Genomic DNA, 21,132 nt, shown 5'->3' with positions numbered 1-21,132 from the left:
TGGGAAAGGATTGTTTTGGAGTGTATATGCAGGAATGACTGGTAGTTTGCATGATGCTCGTGTCCTGAGACTGTCCACATTGTGGGAGTTAGTGGAGCGAGGATGCCTTTACCCAGCTTGCACCAGGAACATCGGTGGCGTGAATGCTGGCTTTTATGTGCTAGGAGACTCTGCCTATCCTTTGTTGAATTGGCTCCTAAAACCATTTTCCGACAATGGCTGACTGACAGAAGAACAACTGACCTACAACAAGAAAGTGTGCAGGGCTCAGGTGGTGGTAGAAAATGCTTTTGGGAGGCTTAAGGGCAGGTGGCGGTGCCTTATGAAGAGGAAGGACAGCGACATTGAACTGGTAAATCCATGGTGTTGACTTGTTGTGCTCTGCACAATCTTTGTGAAAGTCATGGAGAGGATTACCAACAAGAATGGGATACACCTGTAGCAGCAGAGCCTGTTGTGGCACTGGCACAGGATGCAGAAGAGGAGTGCAGAGATGTACGAGAGGGTCTGTTGCTTTATTTGAACAATTAATTTCCATTTACTATTTTTTTCTATTTATTTAATGATAATTTACTCAACCCCATGTCATCAAAAATGTTCATGTCTGTCTTTTGTCATGCAATAAAAAATTACATAGTTACATAGTAGGTGAGGCGGAATAAAGACAACAGTCCATCCAGTTCAACCTGTGTAGGTGTGCGTGGCTGTAATCATCTCACATAGCCCTTAATGTCCTGATCCTTGAGATGTAAGTCTAAGAGTCTTTTGAAAGCCACCATACTACCCGCAGAAACCACCTCTTGTGGTAGAGAATTCCACAATCTTGTAGCCCTAACAGCAAAGAACCCTCCTCGTTGCCTGAGGTTAAAACGCTACTCCTCTAATCGCATTGTATGTCTTCGAGTCCTCATGCAATTCCTTCGAATGAAGAGTTTTTTTTCTAAGCCGAGATCCCCATTAAGATATTTATAAATTGCTATCATGTCTCCCCTCAGATGTCTCTTCTCCAGGGAGAATAAATCGAGCGATTGCAGCCGCTCTTCATAGTTAAGGTCCTCCAACCCCATAATCAGTTTAGTTGCCCTTCTCTGGACTCTCTCCAGCTCCAACATATCTCTCCTGAGGACTGGCGACCAGAACTGGACAGAATACTCCAGATGCGGTCGGACCAGAGTTTTATAAAATGGAAGGATTATAGTCTTATCTCTGGAATATATTTTCCTTTCTTTATGCATGCTAATATTCTGCTGGCTTTGGCAGCTGCCGCTTGACATTGCATGCTGTTGCCTAATCTATCATCAACCAAGACTCCCAGATCTTTCTCCATTTTTGGTTCCCCCAAGGGTTCCCCTCCTAACGTGTATTGTGTTTTTATGTTTTTAGTCCCCAAGTGCAAAACCTTACACTTCTCCACGTTAAACCTCATTTGCCATGTCGTTGTTATTTTGTCCAGGTCATTCTGTAGGATATCTGCTTCATGCTGTGCAGTTATTGCCCTGGCCAATTTTGTGTCATCTGCAAAAACTGATAACGAACTACTGATCCCGTCCTCAATGCTGTTTATGAATAAATTGAACAAGGTTGGTCCCAGGACTGAGCCCTGGGGCACCCCGCTTACTACCTCAGACCAGTCTGAGTATGCGCTGTTTATTACCACCCTTTGGACACGGCCTTTTAGCCAGTTTCGTATCCAAGAGCAAACCCTGCTGTCGATACCTGCAGACTTTATTTTATAAATTAAGCGCTTGTGGGGAACTGTATCAAACTCCTTAGCGAAATCCAAGTACACCACATCCACTGGTCTGCCCCTATCTAGCTCACAGCTCACCTCCTCGTAGAATGCTAAGAGATTGGTTTGACAAGAACGCCCATTTGTAAACCCGTGCTGATTACTGCTGATGATGATGTTGTTGTCTTTAGCAAACTCTACGATATAGTCCCTTATCATCCCCTCCAGAAGTTTACATATTATTGATGTCAAACTGACAGGCCTATAATTTCCCGGGATATGCCTCTGGCCCTTTTTGAATATCGGAATCACGATAGCAATCCTCCAATCCCCTGGTAAATGATGGTTTTTGATGAAAACATTCCAGGATTATTCTCCATATGGTGTACTTCAACTGGCCCCAAATTGTTGAGGGTAAAAGTGTAGCTTCAAAGGGCTTGAATTGATACCAGACGAGGGTCTTATATAGTGAAACAAATAAAAAAAAAAAAAAAAAAAACAGTATTTGCTTTATAAACCCAAATAATCACCTTGCAAGTGCTTACACTTTCTGTATTCTTCAAAATGTAATGTCCTACGCCTTTCCTATTCTACTTTTGAACGAATTGGAACTGTCACTGCGTTCATTTCTTAAGTAGAATAGAAAAGGCGTAGGACATACAGTGTAAACTTTTTAAAGAATACGTAAATACGTTTATCTGACAAAGGCGATCATTTGTTTATATGAAGCATATACAATTTTTGGAAAAAATGAACAATCATTTCACTAGATAAGATTATTCCTCGTCTGGGATAGTTTAAAGCTGCACTGAAACAGTACTTTTGATCTTCAACAATTTGGAGACCAGTGAAGTCCACCATATGGAGAGTAATCCATGAATTTTTTTTTATGAAAACCCTTAATTTTTTTCCAATTGCAGAAAGAAAGAAAGAGAAAGAAAGAAAGAAATGAACATCTTGGATGACATGGGATTAAATTTATCATGAAAATTGTATTTGAAAGTGGACTGATCCTTTAACAGTTAGCATCAATAATGTAAACAGAATGACATCAATTTGTAGAATGGGTACGTAAAGACAGCCATAGAACACATGATGCATGGTAATGGAAAAAATTATTTAATTTCATTTGAAAATAGTCAAACAAGTGCTTTATTGAATGAGTTGTGTAACAACAAGAAAAAGTAGTGCAAAAAAATAGTGTTGAGTGTCAAACAAGTGTGCTGGGTGCAAAGCACTAGTGGCTGGATGGAGGCAGAGAATCATGACAGTTGCTCAACACCTGCACCAGCTGACTGAGTGTGGCAAGGAAGGCCTGATTGAAGCTTGCAGTCTGCTCAATGTGTTGCCTAGTGATTTCAGCCTTATGCCGCCTTGCCTTACGGGCATCCTCCAGCATCATCTCAAAGCGTCGCTCACGACCGTCCTCCATCCTCTCTAACCATTCCTGATGCCTCTCATCAGCTGCCTGCATCTCCACCAGGGCTGCAACAACATCCTGCTGCCCCCTTTTTCTCCTGCCTAGAATGCAAAACAGACAGCAATGTTTGAGGAATTTATGTTCTTGTGATTAAACTTATGCAGATATATGTAGGGGGGAGGCATTAAAAGTACAATGCAATATCATGATTAGTGTATTACTATTAATACAAAATAAAAAAACATTGTACAATTTGTTGTGTTACTTTTCACTCTGGTTTTTATGTCTTACTGATGGGTGTACACCGGTGTGCTCTCCCAGATGATGGTGCTGATTCTGGTGGTGTTGGTGTACATGCAGTTGAACTCGAACTTGCAGTTGAACTTGAACTTGCAGGTGAGTTCTCAAAGGTGAACAGTCCCTTTGTGGTTTCATCCTGACTGATAGGATCCTCAGCTGAAATGTTACAAGTCAGGTAAGTACACTGTAACAATAGGTTCAAGACATACCATACTACACATACAGCTATGAACATACCGGCAGACTCCATCATTGACTCCAGCAGAGAGGTGGCCAAATCCATGCCACCCCCTCTTCCCAAATTGGCGGGTCTGTGTCCATAGATAGCGTCCAACATATCGAACCATTTCCAGGTCTTTCTGTTTACGCCACTCCGGCTGTTGTGGTCTTTCACCTTACGGTATTCGCTCCGTAGCTTCTTGCATTTAATGCGGCACTGCTCTGGCGTCCGCTGGAACCCCTCTTCAGCCATCCTCTCAGAAACATGCTGGAACACCTTCTCGTTTCTCACCATTCCATCGAGTTCTCTTTGCACCCTTTCCTTGCTGATGATACCCAGGAAGATCTGCACCTCCTGTGTCGACCAAGTTTCCCTGCACACCGACATTTCTGTTGCTTCCGTAAACACATTAGGAATGCCGCCCACGGAAGTGACAATTCTCTGTCAACCAATCAAAGTTCTGCAGAGTGTAGCTCCACCCTGTTGGTATTGTACTAATGTGCTTGGTACCCCAATGAAAGGGTCCCAAAAAATTGGTGCGGTACGGTTCGGAATTAGGGTACTATTCACAATGGAAACGGCAAAAATTGCGTACCGTACCGAACCGTACCATAACGCTCAGTGGAAACGAGCCATAAGATAGCAAAAAAGTCCATATGGAATAAAATATAAACGTTCAAAACAGGTGATAATTCCTTGTGCAATTCCTTAAAGTGCTTCTTCTCTCCGCGGGGTGCCAAAGTGACGTAAGGGGTATCTGATCCTTCACCCAGTGAGGTCACTTACCAGATGCACCCAGGCCTCAAAGGACCTGTAGTACAGGTAGAACTGTAAAGGTATTTCAGCGACACCCTCCTCCTAGGTGAAGATTAAGGGATGGGGTTCTCCTAAATGGATGGCTCAAAGCTCCTATGTGGATGGCTCAGATCCCAGGTGGCTCAGAAAATACAGGGAGAAATGCTTATGGTGCAGTATTTTTTATTTGGTTTAAAAGGAAATAGAGGAAAACAACTCACATTTTTTGGTGCCACACAGGCATTTGAAAACAGGCAATGTAAATACGATAAGGATGGTAACCGCTGAAGACTATTCCTTCCTTCCGCATTCCATGCTACGGATTACCGCAAACCGTCAGACGTGCTGGAACCCAATGCATTTTGCTACTCAAGCGTCATCAGGAAGTGTTCAGCACAGAGTCACAACGCTGTAAAAAGGCCTTACAGAGCTCTCATTGGCTGTGTGATCTGGGCGTCATTATGCTAATTCTCAACCGGAACTTGCCCATAGTAAACATGATGGAATCGGACTTACCCAGAGACCAGCCATAAAGTGAGGGTCAGGTAGGTATACTATCCTAAAGAAAAAAAAAAAAGAGTGCGCAGGCAGTATGAATGGTAAAACTCTCCACCCCTTAACCACTTAGGACCAGGCTTATTTCTGTCACTTGTTGTTTACAAGGTAAAATCAGTATTTTGGGCTAGAAAATTACTTAGATTCCCCAAACATTATATATATATTTTTTTTTAGCAGAGACCCTAGAGAATAAAATGGAGATTGTTACAATACTTTATGTCACACTGTATTTGCACAGCGGACTTACAAACACAATTTTTTTGGGGAAAAAATACACTTTTTTAAATTAAAAAATAAGAAAACAGTAAATAAAACAGTAAAGTTAGCCCATTTTTTTTCTATAATATGAAAGAAAACATTACGCTGAGTAAATAGATAATCCACATGTCAAAATTGTGCACGCTCGTGGAATGGCAACAAACATTGGTACTTAAAAATCTCCATAAGCAAGCTTTAAAAATGTCTACAGGTTACCAGTTAAGAGTTACAGAAGAGGACCAGGGCTAGAATTATTGCTTTTGCTCTATCCAGCGATACCTCACTTGTGTGGTTTGAACACTGTCTACATATGTGGGCGTGACTTGCGTATGCGTTCATTCTGAGCGCAAGCTCAGAGGGACAGGGTGCTTTAATTTTTTTTTCTTTTTTATTTTACCTTTTATTTTTACACTGTCCATTTTAATTTTTTTTTTTTTTGATCACCTCCCTTATAATAGAAATAAGCAGGACAGGTCCTCTTTAATGTGAGATCTCGGGTCAAAAAGACCTCAGATCTCACATCTACACTAAAAAGCAAAAAAAAAAAATGTTTTTCATTATGAAAAATGGGCCTTTAAGGCCATTTGGAGGAAGCGGCGTATGACGTCGCTCTGGTCCTCTAAGGACATAGAGTTCAGTGGGGGCCATCTTGCCCTCACTGGATTTCCTGCCTAGGAGAGGAAAGGACTGAATCATTTTCCCTGCTATGGACAGCTCCAGTAAAGTGGGGAAAATGAGTGGGAAGCAGCGGGAGGGGCGCCTCTCCCACCACCCATAAAAGTGATCCCGCGGCTAATCCGCTGCTGGGACCACTTTTATGTGAAAGAGGGCCGCCCGCCCTGTAAAAAAATACCAGTGTTATGGCAGCTATCTGCTGCCATAACCCCGGTATTCAACGTCAAAGTAGCGACGTAAAACTGTGGCGGGCGGTCCGGAAGTGGTTAATACCAGCACCACTCCCCAAAGAAAAGAGTCAACATGTTCCTTCAACAGTGACAAGTCCTCCTTGGCTCTGAAGAAAATCGCTACACATTTAAGGTGCTGCCAGGGGGGGCAGACTAAAGGAAATCACAAGGACCATCCTGGGTGGTATGGGAAGTGTAGTTAGCTGACATGCCCGCCAAGATGCTATGCCAAGTTGCATATCAGGCGGCAGTAAACAAAAAGGCAGATGTTTTGATGCTGTTCAGATTGACTGGATGGATCTCTAGTCGCTAACACTCAGGTACTAAGCTAATCAAACAGCTAAGCCAAGAAGCTTTAATCAGATTGACACCGCAAACAAGGGAAAAGTTTGTTAGAACATACAAACTCCATTGAAGTCTATAGGACTCGAACACGAAAAATCAAAAGTAGTGATCGGCCGATATCGTTTTTTCGTTGCTGATATCGATACCGATATTTTGGTGATTGCATATCAGTATCCGCCAATATTGGCCGATATTTGTGCACATTTAAAATTTTGCAAAATAAAAGATTTTTTGACACAAATCTGTTAATACACATGTTTATTTATTAACATTTTTAACATTTAGTGCTCGTTCTTCACACCTTAACTGCATGAAAACTGATAGGCAAAGTGCACTCGCAGAGACATCAGTTCACATCATCTGATGTGCATTAAGGCATAATAAATTGCTGCAATAGTGCACTCACTCACTGCAATACTTTTAAATCACTACTGCAGTGCAGTCAGTGCAAAACTGCTAGAAAAAAAACTAGACAATAGCTACACTGTGGATTGGACTGGAATCAGTGGACTACCTCTGCAGTAGGACACTCACTGCAACTACTGCAGTCAGTGCAAAACTGCTAGAAAAAAAGCTAGGCAACAGCTACACAGTGGATTGGAGTCAGTGGACTACCTCTGCAATAGGGCACTCACTGCAACTACTGCAGTCAGAGCAAAACTGCTAAAAAAATGCTAGGCAACAGCTAGACAGTGGATTTGACTGGAGTCAGTCTACAACCGCTGCAGTAGGGCACTCACTGCAATTACTGCAGTCAATGTAAAACTGCTATAAAAAAAACTAAACAACAGCTAGACAGTGGATTGGACTGGAGTCAGTGGACTACCGCTGCAGTAGGGCCCTCACTGCAACTACTGCAGTCAGTGCAAAACTGCTAGGCAACAGCTAGACAGTGGATTGGACTGGAGTCAGTGGGCTACCGCTGCAGTAGGGCAGTCACTGCAACTACTGCAGTCAGTGCAAAACTGCTAGAAAAAAAGCTAGACAAAAGCTAGACAGTGGATTGGAGTGGACACTACTCTTTTCAATACTCCAAATTAAGTAGAACAATATTATACTGCAGAAAGCAGAACATTTCAGCATGTCCATGGTCACCTGTTAAAGGGCTTCTGTTTTGTTCAAATAATGGTGCCACTTCATAAACATGCTCAGGAGGAGAGGAGGACAGAGGAGCAGAGAGAGAGAGGTATCTTCTAGCATGGGAAGCAAGTCTTTTGTAGTGTGCCTCATTTTCTTCCCACCACTGAAGAGGATGACTTCTTCTGTCAATTAATGGTTCCTTCAAATAGAGATGAAGTTTATCATCCAGGGTCATTATTACTGTTGTGGGTTGGTGGCTGACGCCTGTCAGTGTGGGTTGGTGGCTGACGTCTGACAGTGTGGGCGGCTTGCAGGCACCCTGTTGTGTGTTGGTGGCTAATGCCTGGAAGTGTGGGTGGCCCTGGCACCCTGTTGTGGGTTGAAGGCTGACACCTGGCAGTGTGGGTGGCTTGCTTGCTGGCACCCTGTTGTGGGGTGGCTGGCTGCTGTCACCCTGTAGTGGGTCAGTGGCTGACGCCTGGCAGTGTGGGTGGCTTGCTGAGTTGCTGGCACCCTTGTGGGTTGGTGCCTGATGCCTGGAAGTGTGGGTGGCTTGCTGGCTGGCACCCTGTTGTAGGTTGGTGGCTGATGCCTGGCAGTGTGGGTGACTTGCTGGCACCCTGTTGTGGGGTGGCTGGCTGCTTTCACCCTGTTGCTGGTCGGTGACTGACACCTGGCAGTGTGGCTGGCTTTGTGTCACCCTGTTGTGGGTGGCTGGCTTGCTGGAACACTGTGCTAGGCGGCTGATCATCAGGCAATCAGTAATTTATTCACTGCACCAGCGCAGTGCATTATGGGGTGCTCATCGGCGAGCAAACTTCCCGTCGAGCACCCCATTTGTTTGTGTGTTCAGCGAACACACGAACGCCCAATGTTCAAGTCGAACTAACGTTCGACTCAAACTCGAGGCTCATCCCTGCTCATCCCTATTTATCAGACTAGCTAGAACTACCAGTCTGCCAGCAGATGATGCAATATCCTTCAGAGAGGCATGGGAACAGCAATTTGGCTTTGGAACTCAAGATTTATTCTACCATTAGGTAATGCTGAGTGGGAGTTCACTTCAGTAGCCAAGGCTGTATGGTTCTCAGCAGAAGAGTTGAAGGCAAACTGGACCAGTAATAAGTCTCTGTGGTGTGTTATCCCTGAGTGAAATTAAAGTGACCAGCGATGCAGTATGCTGTTCCTCTAGTATTATGTGTGGTTAGTCAAGCCCTATGGCTTAACCCACTGACTGATATACCTCGTTCTAAAGTGACTTGACTGCTATTCAAGATGGAATCAGTGATGTCTAGATTTGGGACTAATCCCTTAGGCTAGTCACCTAGGCCCAGAACAGGGGGACAGGGCCTGAGAAGAGCTATAGAAGAGATTGAAAGATTCATAATAGTCTTTGTTTGGTCAGCTAAATCCAAGTCTGCTCCTCCCTAGGAGCAGAAAAGCTCCTTTCATTAAAATTTGCCCAGTATGTGTTATTGCAGGAATTATCACAAATGTGGGCAGAGGAGGCTCATGATCTGTGGGGCCTGTGCAGTAAGGAATTAATTGGAATTTTCTTTCCACTCCTCCAACTCCCTAATTCCCACCATGGTTCTTTAAAGGCAATCAAAGCTTTAAGCAAATGTTAACAAATCTTGTTCCAACAGTGAGCCATCAATCCATTTTTCTTAGTCGAAAAGCAGATTTAGGCAGGAAATGAAGAATCAAAATCGAAAACTTCATATGGAGTCATTGAGAACAATCACTCAAACCAGTTTTTTTCTAGATCTAGCTGATGTGTACATATGCTTTTTCAATATACCCATGCTTCTAAGAGTTTAACTTCAGGTTCATTCAACAATCTTTGGCCTTTCCACATACTCAATGCATTTTCCAGAACATTGCTTCCAGTAGTGGCCAGTGGCCAGCAGGTTCCATAGCTGGACAACAGCCTGTGGGTAACTCAAAATCCTCCAAGTCCTAGCAAATTCTGATTCAGACTTTTGATGGATTATGCTGGGGAAGGCCAACTCATCTCATTATAATAATGACATTTTGGACACTCAGGAGAATACTGTAGAGTTGCCCTCACAGAAGGTGACAGTATTAGGTTCTCACTTGGGGCAAATCATAGCTCTATCCCATCTGTTTATATCCCATGTTCTCAAATGGTCGAGAAGTAGTCTGCAGTAATCCATGCAGCTGGTTGGAGTGATTGGTAGATTGAGAACAATAAAATCTGACCTTCTAAGGTAATGGAAGATGTGCTTCCTACTCCAGAGAAGATGACCCCACATATGAGAAAAGTCCTGTTAGTGGTGGCTAAAGATAGTTAATATTTTCAGCTTTCATCAGCTTCCTGGCATACCAATCGTCACAATCTATTCACTTTCTTGGTATTCACCTCAGTGACCTCCAAGCTCAAGGTTGCAGTGTCTAACATCAGGGGTGCAGTGATTCCCAAGCGTTAAAGTTGTTTGGGCAACACAACCGAGGAGGCTTCAGTTATGCTCCAAACAGACAGAAATGGAAATCTCCTATCTTCTTCACGAGAAAGAATACAGTATTATTAAACTTATGTCAAAGGTATCTCCCATTCAGGTTTGCCAACAGTAGAACCAGTCTCATCTCATCGTTCTTTGTGTTCTGGCTTCCAAGAACTTCCTGTCAGACACTGTAAGTCTTGGATGTTAAGAGTGTGTCCCTGGACCGGGGTTCTTCGGAATTTGGCCCTCCGTTGTTCGGGAACTACAGTTCCCACCATGCCTAGTCAAACCTGTGAATGTCAGAGTTTTACAGTGCCTCGTGGGATGTGTGGTTCCGCAGCGGCTGGAGGGCCATAGTCTTAGGATCCCTGCCCTAGACCAACAAGCAGTTCAATGAATCTCAACCTGACAGTAGCATCTAGGGTCATGAGTGGAAGTTATTCCTGCAACAAGGAGCTTTCCAGAAGTTGAAGCAGTGGATCCACTATCATCCAGTTGGGTCGGCAGGTTAGCCTATATAGCCACCAGACCCAGTGGTCTCCAGTCTCCTCATCAGGATTCGTAGTGGTCCAGCTGTGATGAGGGCAATAATGTCCTGGTGGCCTTGCAGGCCGCAGTGTCCTCAAGTACAGTCTTTGGCCCAAGAACCTCCTGTTTTCCTTCCTGAGATTTCAGACCTTGCTGTGGGGCCAAGTGTATCAAAATTCAGCCAAGTTAGATCTAGCAGCTGGGAGACCAAGTATGGAAAGCTCATCTAGGGGTCTCACCTTCAGTATCTGAAACCCAGGGCACCTGCTTACAAACCTCAGGTATACTAGAACATGGGAAACCTTGCAGAATTTAAGGATGGAATCCTCTGCTCCTGACTGTAAAGATTAAGATGTCTGCAAGTAGGCCGAGATAAGGAATTAAGCGGTAGTCAAGTCTTGGTCAGGTCCTCACTTCCTGAGATCAAGTGATAGCAGCACATCTTGGTAAACCTATTCTGGAAGGCCTGTAGACATTGTTCTTTCCCCTTAGAATTTGCAGTGCAACTAGTTTTGGGAAGGTTGTCCCACTCCTCCATTCTTCTGAGCAAGACTTCTTCAATATTTCTGTGACACTGAAGCAGTATTTCCTAGGGCTATCCTGTCTGTTAGAAGGATTTCAGATATCCAAGCGTCAAATGGTAAACGGCCTTATTGTTACCATTATCAAACAAAATAGCTCTAGTTTCTTCTTCTCCAGCACCATAAAAAGGTCTGCATCCTTGCATCTGGAACAGGACATCGCCCTTCCAGCATGTCCAAACTGAAATGTCTGAGTCCCCACAAGCTTGGGTAGTGGTCTCAATGTGGAAGAAATACATGGAAGGTGGCCCTTCTCTAGAAGGTCAGACAGTGGCCTCTTCAGGCCTGGCAGTATCAGAAGAAGACTTTCACTGTCCACTAGGACGATGGCATTATCATATTCATTATTATCATTATTATCATTATCATTATTATAGGGCAAAGATGAATCCATCAATCTAGTGCAGAGCCCACTTTACCAGACGGGTGGCGTGCTCATTGGTGGAATTCAGAGGTCCAGAATTCATGTTACAGGATACCAACTAGGTTCATATACTACAAACCATTTTTTAGCATATTCCAAAGTTAACCAAGCAACATTGGATATGTTGATTAAAACACTTCAGCATGGTCCTCCCTTATGGGTTTTTATTAGCGTGTTACATCCTATACGTGCATTCTGTCATGCTTGTGTCAGGAAAGCAGAAAATGTTATACTTACCTGGTGGTAACTTTTCTTTCCTGATGCATAAGCATGACAGCATACAGGTCCCTCCCTGGGGGGTTTCGCATTTGGGTATAGTTATGAGAATGCCGCCTTAGGGGAGGTGACTCTTTTATATAGTATAACCAGTCCTGATTGGGTGAGGGGCTGAGCCTATACCCGTACTTGTATGCTGTCATGCTTATGTATCAGGAAAGGAAAATTACTGTCAGGTAAGTATAAAATTGTGCTATTCAGTTGGGAGATATAACCTTTCTTTTGACACTTTGCTCTTGAAAGTTGTCACTTAGACAAGTGTCCTCATTGAAAGATTTCCCCTCTATTGTTCCAGTGGCAACTCAGAATCTTAGAATCCTCCCCCCTTTCATTGCCAGCGACAATGGTCTCCAGGAAAAACAGAGAAAACAAGTATCACAAATGAGGACATAGACAGCCTTTTAAACCTGCCAAGGGTTCTGACACTTGCGTACTCTACCAAAACTGAAAACAAAAATTGGCTTTAGGTTCACTTTAATTCAAGTGTTTTCTAAAATTTCAAGTTGTAAATTTTCATTCCTAATGGCATATCTTCCAGGAAAGCCAAGGGCTTAGAAAGCCTTTTATTCAGTTAGCTGTCTTATGATGTTTCTTTTATTTTAGGCAAGCCATTTAACAACGTTATGATAATGAATTCTGCTGTAGCCAACATAATAGTGTCTATAATACTGGGTCATCGCTATGAGTTTGAAGATCCAATCTTTGAAAGGCTAATGAGCTTGATCATGGAAAACACAAGGCTCACTGGAAGTCCCATGGCCATGGTAAACCCTTTTTACTGTTTGGTTCTAATTAAAGAGAATATATGGCAATTGTCATTATATTAAACTACCTTCCACAATCCATCACTGCCTCTGACTCTATGGCTGTGCACACTTCCAGGTTTTAGTTATTACAGGTACTTACATAGTAGCATCAATTTACACAGTGGTTTTAATACAAATTGTACATTCATATTAGTCCCTCAAGGGGCTTACAATAAAAAGGTCCCTAACTCACATTCATACATACTAGGGCCAATTTAGACAGGAGCCAATGAACCTACCAGCATGTCTTTGGAGTGTGGGAGAAAATTACAAAGGCACAGGGAGAAAACACAAACTCAATTCAGGTAGTGCAATTGTTAGGATTTTAATGGATAACCCTAGTGCTGCTTGGTAGATGTGCTAACCATTTGGCCACTGTGCTGCTGCTTAACCATGGAGTGCTGTGACCAGAACCAGTCAGAGTGGCACTCTGCTCCTAAAAGGTAACAGCCAACCAGAGTAGTGCACTTTCCTAGACTGGCCGCAACCTATCAGGGTTGAACTCTTCTTCTGTTAGGCTGCAGTCAATCTGAGGGACTCTCTACTCCCCCTGTCAGCTGCAGCCAGCCAACCAGGTTCCTCACCTTGCCCACCTTTTTATAGCTCCCTTTTGAGCCTTCTACTGTGCAGCCTGCATCATATCTACTGTATCTGTGTACCAGCCTTTGACTTGTTCCTGGTTATCTTGGTATGCTGCCTTCCCTGACCTTTGGCTTGTTCCTGGTTATCCTTGCCTGCTTCCTGCTCTGACCTCTGACTCATTCCTAGTTATCTTTGTCTGCTATCTACCCTGACCTCAGGCTTGTATCTTAACCATCTGTGCACTATGTAGGCAAATTTTGACCAAATCTTGGAGGAAGATACTCTGACCAAACCCTCCCTTCTACCTCACCTTCCTATTTGTCACTAAAGCTGCATAGCAACCACTTCCCTTTCCTGCTTCAACACCGGCTCCTTGTCTGACTCCAGCAGCCATGGAGACCTATTGGTATTACCTGGGATGTTCTGGCTGCATCATGTGATGCCTCATATGACACATCATGAGGCCAGAAATTGCCTGTGAAGGGCCTGACCTAAAACACACTAGGCTAAATAGAGGGAACAACTCTATCAACTAAAACATCAGAAGCAAAAACAAAATTCACCACATTAAAGAAGACCGCTTATAAGCAAAGCGGTCTATTTCATGGTGCTTAGTCTTTATCTTAGCTGCTGCCTAGAAGAAGAACAGATATAAAGTCTGCCAGTGGTGAGGCCCCCAAACTTCAGTTAGAGCAGTTATTCTCAGTGTGAGAGTATTTGTAACCCAAAGGACTGCCCCAAAGTTTTCTGAGTTGATATGCCAGATAATATTAAAATCCCAAGGCCAAAGGTAGCAGCAAGTTAAGGAAGGAAGGAAGGAAGGAAGGAAGCAAGTGGCAGGTAAAGTTAAAACTTCTAACCGGCATATTATAACTGTTCAACTACTCAAAAAGCAAAGAAACCAGGCAATAGCAAGTCAGCCTGCAGCAAAAGTTGAAGTTTTCCAAGATAAATACGTAACAAGTGTTTTCTACTTTTTACTGCATTTACATATATCATTATTTTGTTTTCTTTCTCTTTCTTTTGAAGCTGTACAACACTTACCCACAAGTGATGAGATGGATACCTGGGGACCATAAAACTATTTTTAAAAATGCTGTTGAATTTCAGAGCTTCTTAAGAAGTACTTTTATGAAACATGCAGATCAGCTGGACAGAAATGACCAGAGAAGCTTAATCGATGTATTCCTAATAAGACAACAAGAGGTATTGTACCACTCAATGTTGTCTGTCAAGCATTATTAATGATAGTTCTATATACAGTTAAGCTTGGCATCCTAAGGATGTATTTACTGTATATTCCCATCCCAATTGTTTTTAAGAGATGTCTTACAGAATTTGCAATCATTTTCATCATTGTATGATATTCAGAGGCTGCAGCAATCCTTATAAACCTATTATTCCTATAATTCCTATAAATAATTAAGATGGCTAAGAGTGTTACAATCAAATCTTTCCTGCCTTACAAATGGTAATGTCTTTTGCCATTTTACCTTTTCTACAGATTTATTAAAGCCTGATGATGGGGAATATGTTAACACTCTGGCCCACTGTCCTGTTCATACCCTGACCTGATCTTTTTAGGGGACTAGATACTGTTTATGTGTCTGAAGAGATCCATTACATTTATTGAAGGCAATCTCTGAGCGTTTTCAATTTTTCACCATAGTTGCAAATGGCCCTGCAGAGCTGACTCGACTCACAAAGCTATTCAAATTGTTTGCCATAATGGGCTCAATTAACAAAGCTTTAAAACAAGGAAATTCGCCTGTAATGTTCATCTCAACTGAAAACTGTGTTGTTGGGCTTTTGTTTGCTCAAAAGTGGTTTAGCATTTTGGTACAAGTCTATTGGAATTCAATCCCCATTTAAAATACCTAAAATCCAAATCAACTGCAGTGTTTAAGTGCAAATGTCAATGCATTTTTAAAAATCTCAGAAGCATCTCAAACAGATATCAAACAGATGCTATTGGCTATGAGCCCTGGTGTGTTATCTGTGTGAACTGAGCCTAATGACAGTTATTTTAAGCAGTGAGAGCTGAAATAACAGATGCCAAGTAAGGACTAATGGAACAAAGACTGCAGAACTATATGTGGTGAGCATAAGAGCTCTAATTCCTAGGTGTGGAACTTTGGGTTGGTACTCTTTCAAAGGATCTAGCAATCATTACTTGGTAAAGATCAAAATTTGGCTGATTCAGCAGCGAATGACTGAATTTTGATCCGTGTATGGGCAGGTTGGTTCTACAGAAGTTGATCTACTGATCGACTTCTGTACAACCACCCTGTCGGGGTTCTCCCGCTGTCAAAATACAATATCCCCCTGGTTGAATGAAAAAAAAGACTAATGTATTGGCTGCCTAAGGCTGGCCATAGATGGACCAAATTTCTTTCCTGCAACCATGGGTGGCAAGAAAGAAATTCACTTGACTCCCCCATCAAGGCAGATAGTGATAACAGAGAAATCCCTCCCACGGGCCATTGTCTTTAAACCATGGTTGCAGGAAAGAAATTTGCTCTGTCTTTGGCCAGCCTTAGGCAGCCAATACATTAGTCTTTTTTTTTTTTCATTAGCCAACGAGCCATTGTTGCTAGCAATAATTGCATGTAAAATCCGACAAGCTGGTTGTACCCAAGTTGTTTGATCGATGAACTTGTGTATGATCATCCTGGTTTGAATCTGTCAGTTTGGCAGGTTTTAAACCATCTGGCCGGCTTTAGTGTTACATGTAACAAATTATTAAAAATTTGATAGCCCTAGAGAAAGCTAAGGTGGGACACCAGCATACACAATTTTTAGCACCTTTGCATCAGTTTAACTAGTTTAAGTGATTAGGTCAAATTGAGATCTGTATCCCATGGTGAAGCAATATAGAAATTGTTTTTTTAAATTTCACATGCATGCTCCATTTGTTAAGTAATCTAGCCAAAACCAGCTTTTTTTAGTTTTCGGGAGAGTGGAAGAGGGTGAATGCCTTAGCAAGGTGTTTATTTCTACCTCTGTATCTTATTTGGAGATTTGACTGCTGTACTTTTTCTAGAGATTTTTTTTTTATGGTTGTGACTGGAACTAGAATAGAGGGAAAATCTTCAAATGAGTTAGTTGTACTATTGTATCAAAAACTGTCTAAGAATGCATTCTATTTCAGTTATGATGCCAAAACATGGAGCTGCATAGAGTTGGGTGCCCCCAGTACTGCACTGTGCCTGAACACTACAAATATTTATTTAATGTTAAAATTAGCCTACATATTGCACACTTGTACAGGCTCCTCTGCTGTTCTGAAGTTGCTTACTCTAATTTAACTGCATGCAATAAGCTTCACACAGTGTGTATAAGAAGCAGCAGCAAGCCAGATAGAGCCAACCTCATTTCCTGGTGGGAGGATGCCCAGCATAATCTAGTCCTTACCTCCCCAGCCTGACTGTCTGTGGCCCACCCTTTTCATTTATTGGATTTTAGTCCTTTCAAATATATATGTTTGGCATTATGTGGGCATTATCTAGGATGGTCTGCATGCAAATGTAGCCTGCCTATGAATGCCCACTCCTCCAGACTGAAATCTACTCATCAAGGCATTTTGATATTTTCATACTTCCAGTTAGCCCACTGCTTACATCAGGACTGAGGGATCTTGAGAGGAATACTGAGGCACTATGTTGTAATTGTTTACAGGAAGCTACCTTTTGGTCTTCTCCCACAGCCATGATCTGCTCTCATTATATTGAGAAGCACATAGACCCTATGATGGTGTCACTGCATATAAAATTATTTATGTAATCAAGGGAATCAGTGAAGGCAAAAAATATGCAGCATAAACTTTATATATACAGTATATATATATATATATATATATATATAGTGCTTTGCGAAAGTATTCGGCCCCCTTGAACTTTTCAACCTTTTGCCACATTTCAGGCTTCAAACATAAAGATATAAAACTAATTTTTTTTGAAGAATCAACAACAAGTGGGACACAATCATGAAGTGGAACGAAATTTATTGGATATTTCAAACTTTTTTAACAAATAAAAAACTGAAAAATTGGGCGTGCAAAATTATTCAGCTCCCTTAAGTTAATACTTTGTAGCACCACCTTTTGCTGCGATTACAGCTGTAAGTCGCTTGGGGTATGTCTCTATCAGTTTTGCACATCGAGAGACTGAAATTTTTTGCCCATTCCTCCTTGCAAAACAGCTCGAGCTCAGTGAGGTTGGATGGAGAGCGTTTGTGAACAGCAGTTTTCAGTTCTTTCCACAGATTCTCGATTGGATTTAGGTCTGGACTTTGACTTGGCCATTCTAACACTTGGATATGTTTATTTGTGAACCATTCCATTGTAGATTTTGCTTTATATTTTGGATCATTGTCTTGTTGGAAGACAAATCTCCATCCCAGTCTCAGGTCTTTTGCAGACTCCATCAGGTTTTCTTCCAGAATGGTCCTGTATTTGGCTCCATCCATCTTCCCATCAATTTTAACCATCTTCCCTGTCCCTGCTGAAGAAAAGCAGGCCCAAATCATGATGCTGCCACCACCATGTTTGACAGTGGGGATGGTGTGTTCAGGGTGATGAGCTGTGTTGATTTTACGCCAAACATAACGTTTTGCATTGTTGCCAAAAAGTTTGATTTTGGTTTCATCTGACCAGAGCACCTTCTTCCACATGTTTGGTGTGTCTCCCAGGTGGCTTGTGGCAAACTTTAAATGACACTTTTTATGGATATCTTTAAGAAATGGCTTTCTTCTTGCCACTCTTCCATAAAGCCCAGATTTGTGCAGTATACGACTGATTGTTGTCCTATGGACAGAGTTTCTCACCTCAGCTGTAGATCTCTGCAGTTCATCCAGAGTGATCATGGGCCTCTTGGCTGCATCTCTGATCAGTCTTCTCCTTGTATGAGCTGAAAGTTTAGAGGGACGGCCAGGTCTTCGTAGATTTGCAGTGGTCTGATACTCCTTCCATTTCAATATTATCGCTTGCACAGTGCTCCTTGGGATGTTTAAAGCTTGGGAAATCTTTTTGTATCCAAATCCGGCTTTAAACTTCTCCACAACAGTATCTCAGACCTGCCTGGTGTGTTCCTTGTTCTTCATGATGCTCTCTGCGCTTTAAACGGACCTCTGAGACTATCGCAGTGCAGGTGCATTTATACGGAGACTTGATTACACACAGGTGGATTCTATTTATCATCATTAGTCATTTAGGTCAACATTGGATCATTCAGAGATCCTCACTGAACTTCTGGAGAGAGTTTGCTGCACTGAAAGTAAAAGGGCTGAATAATTTTGCACGCCCAATTTTTCAGTTTTTTATTTGTTAACAAAGTTTGAAATATCCAATAAATTTTGTTCCACTTCATGATTGTGTCCCACTTGTTGTTGATTCTTCACAAAAAATTACAGTTTTATCTCTTTATGTTTGAAACCTGAAATGTGGCAAAAGGTCGCAAAGTTCAAGGGGGCCGAATACTTTTGCAAGGCACTATATATATATATATATATATATATATATAGGTTTATGGTTATTATAATTGTATTTTTATTGATTGAACTAGATAGACTTGTGTCTTTTTTTAACCAGACTAGCTATATATATTTACATTGTTGAAATTTTGATTCCAGGAGAAGTCTGTTCCTGGCAATTACTTTCACGATAACAACCTAATCATACTTCTGAGTAATTTGTTTGCTGCTGGGACAGAGACAACTGCCACAACTCTGAGATGGGCACTTCTGCTAATGATGAAATATCCTGATATTCAGAGTAAGAACTCCATGTAGATGTAGAATTTATTTAAAACAGCGTGTTCTAAAGCTGGCAAAACATGTTTAAAATTGAGTGCACAAACGCCTATGCAATTTACCAACATTACTGCCTAGTAAGGGCTTACTTGATTGGATATAAATGAAAAACATTGTTTAGGAATAAATTCAAAAAATGCAGTGAACAGAGCTATGGAGAGATCTGATGTGCACTGTGAGAAAGATTAAAGGAGAAACTAGCTTTCATTGTACCTCTCCTGTTTATCACTGGAGTGCTTTTCGTTCTGCACTCCTGTGACCCGTTTTCAGCAGACAGCGAGCTGAAGTCACAGAGCCAGTCCAGGCTGGGACTAGATAGTGACAATATGGTTGGGATCTGTCCACAACCCTGTAATGGAACCTGGCTTAGTATCTCAGCGAACTGCTGAGAGCCTTTAGCCAGCCGTTCCCACCCCCTTTACAACTCAGTGTTCCAGTGAGCGTGAGGGGGCAGAGCAGAGAGCTGGTGACTGACTGAGTGATCAGCGGTCTTTGATTGCTCAATTTTCAGTCTTAGAGCTAACAGGGGACATTTTTTAAGAAAAAAAATATCATCAACTTAACCACTTCCCTACCGGCCTAGAGGAAAATGACAGCTGGGTGGTGATTTCATTGTTTTGACTGGACTTTACATGACGTTCTTTAGAACAAGCCGCCCCTGGGGTGATCGATTAGTGGTGCAGTGTGACGCTCGGACACACCGCATCTCCAACCATGGTAAAGAGCCCATGACATAGGGAGCCTCTCCTATTCTCTGGAACTCACTACCCCAATCTCTCCGGTGATCTCCTGCTCTGTCCACTTTTAGGCGATCTGTTAAAACTCATCTCTACCTATCCTCCCTAGCCTATCCTGCCTTCAGCTAACAACCAAATGTTCTACTTCCCTGATCAGTTCATCCCTCACAGTTACTACCTTTTGTTTCACCAGCCCCTCCCTATTAGATTGTAAGATCGCAGGAGCAGGGCCCTCCTAACCCTCTTGTATTAAATTGTATTGTTGCTATATTGTCTCCCTTTATATTGTAAAGCACTGTTGGCACTATCTATATCCTGTATAGTAATAATAACATAGAAATTTGACAATTTGTTTTGTCCCATCCACTCTCACTGTCTAAAATATAGAAAGGTCATAAAAATAACAGCTTTGATTAATATTGCCTGATGTATGTATTCTTTGAACAGAGAAGGTCCAGAAGGAAATTGATAATGTGGTAGGTTCCTCAAGGCCACAAAGTTCTCACAGGAAAGAAATGCCCTATACAGACGCTGTCATTCATGAGATACAAAGATTTGCTAATATTGTACCAAACAACCTTCCCCATGAGACAACTACAGATGTCACGTTCTGGGGATACACTATACCAAAGGTATGTATGTTTATACTATAGACGAGACCTTTCACTCTCTTTTTCTATTTATCTCTGTCTTACAAGACTGCATCAAACTGACAATAGGGGCCTAAGAACAAAAATGTCATTTGTTGTATCTCACCAGTCTTTAGGTGTGGTGGTTACATTCTTTTTGTTTATTTTCATCTGATGATCCCGCCACTAATGTACTTTCTGTCCTGGAGTGACAATGACCTCTCAACAGTGTCTATGATGGATTAGTGTTGTCAACCCAGAAAAGGACTACAGAACACCCCTGTCCTCTTCTTCATACAATATGGAAATGTAGTCCACAGAAAGGTCCATAAATAATGATAAGACTCCGTTCACACTAGGTCGGATCGGACTTCGGGGCGACCTGTGAAGTCGCGTGCAGCGCGACTTCGGCGTGACTTGCACGGACTTCATAAAATGAATGTCTATGCAAGTCGCTCCAGGTCGCCCCGAAGTAGTACAGGACCCTTTTTCTAAGTCGGAGCGACTTGTGTCGCTCCTATTAGAACCGGTCCTGTACTACACTATGGGACGCGACGGTGCGTGACTTGTCAGGCTGACCAAGTCGCCTGACAAGTCGTACCAGTGTGAATGGAGACTGACTAAAAAGAATGCAGTATAGGCAGATAGCTCAGGAAGCTAATAGCTGATTCGATTTCTGACAGGAG

At 42.2% G+C, this 21,132-nt stretch overlaps 1 protein-coding gene across 1 annotated transcript in view; it reads left to right on the top strand.

Moving 5' to 3' along the window:
* The window catches only part of LOC309551310 (cytochrome P450 2K1-like), a 109,714-nt gene that overhangs the window by 66,839 nt on the left and 21,743 nt on the right, over positions 1–21,132 (top strand). Inside the window, exons 5-8 of the mRNA XM_082251844.1 lie at positions 12,488–12,648; positions 14,302–14,478; positions 18,901–19,042; positions 20,265–20,449. Coding sequence (XP_082107970.1) covers positions 12,488–12,648; positions 14,302–14,478; positions 18,901–19,042; positions 20,265–20,449 — 665 coding nt within the window. The remainder of the gene's footprint in view (positions 1–12,487; positions 12,649–14,301; positions 14,479–18,900; positions 19,043–20,264; positions 20,450–21,132) is intronic.

The sequence above is a fragment of the Pelophylax lessonae genome, assembly GCF_965119305.1.
Source record: "Pelophylax lessonae genome assembly, chromosome: 3".
NCBI classification, from domain to species: domain Eukaryota; kingdom Metazoa; phylum Chordata; class Amphibia; order Anura; family Ranidae; genus Pelophylax; species Pelophylax lessonae.
The sequence above is the reverse complement of the archived record's forward strand: the minus strand, read 5'-3'. Positions and strand labels throughout refer to the sequence as shown.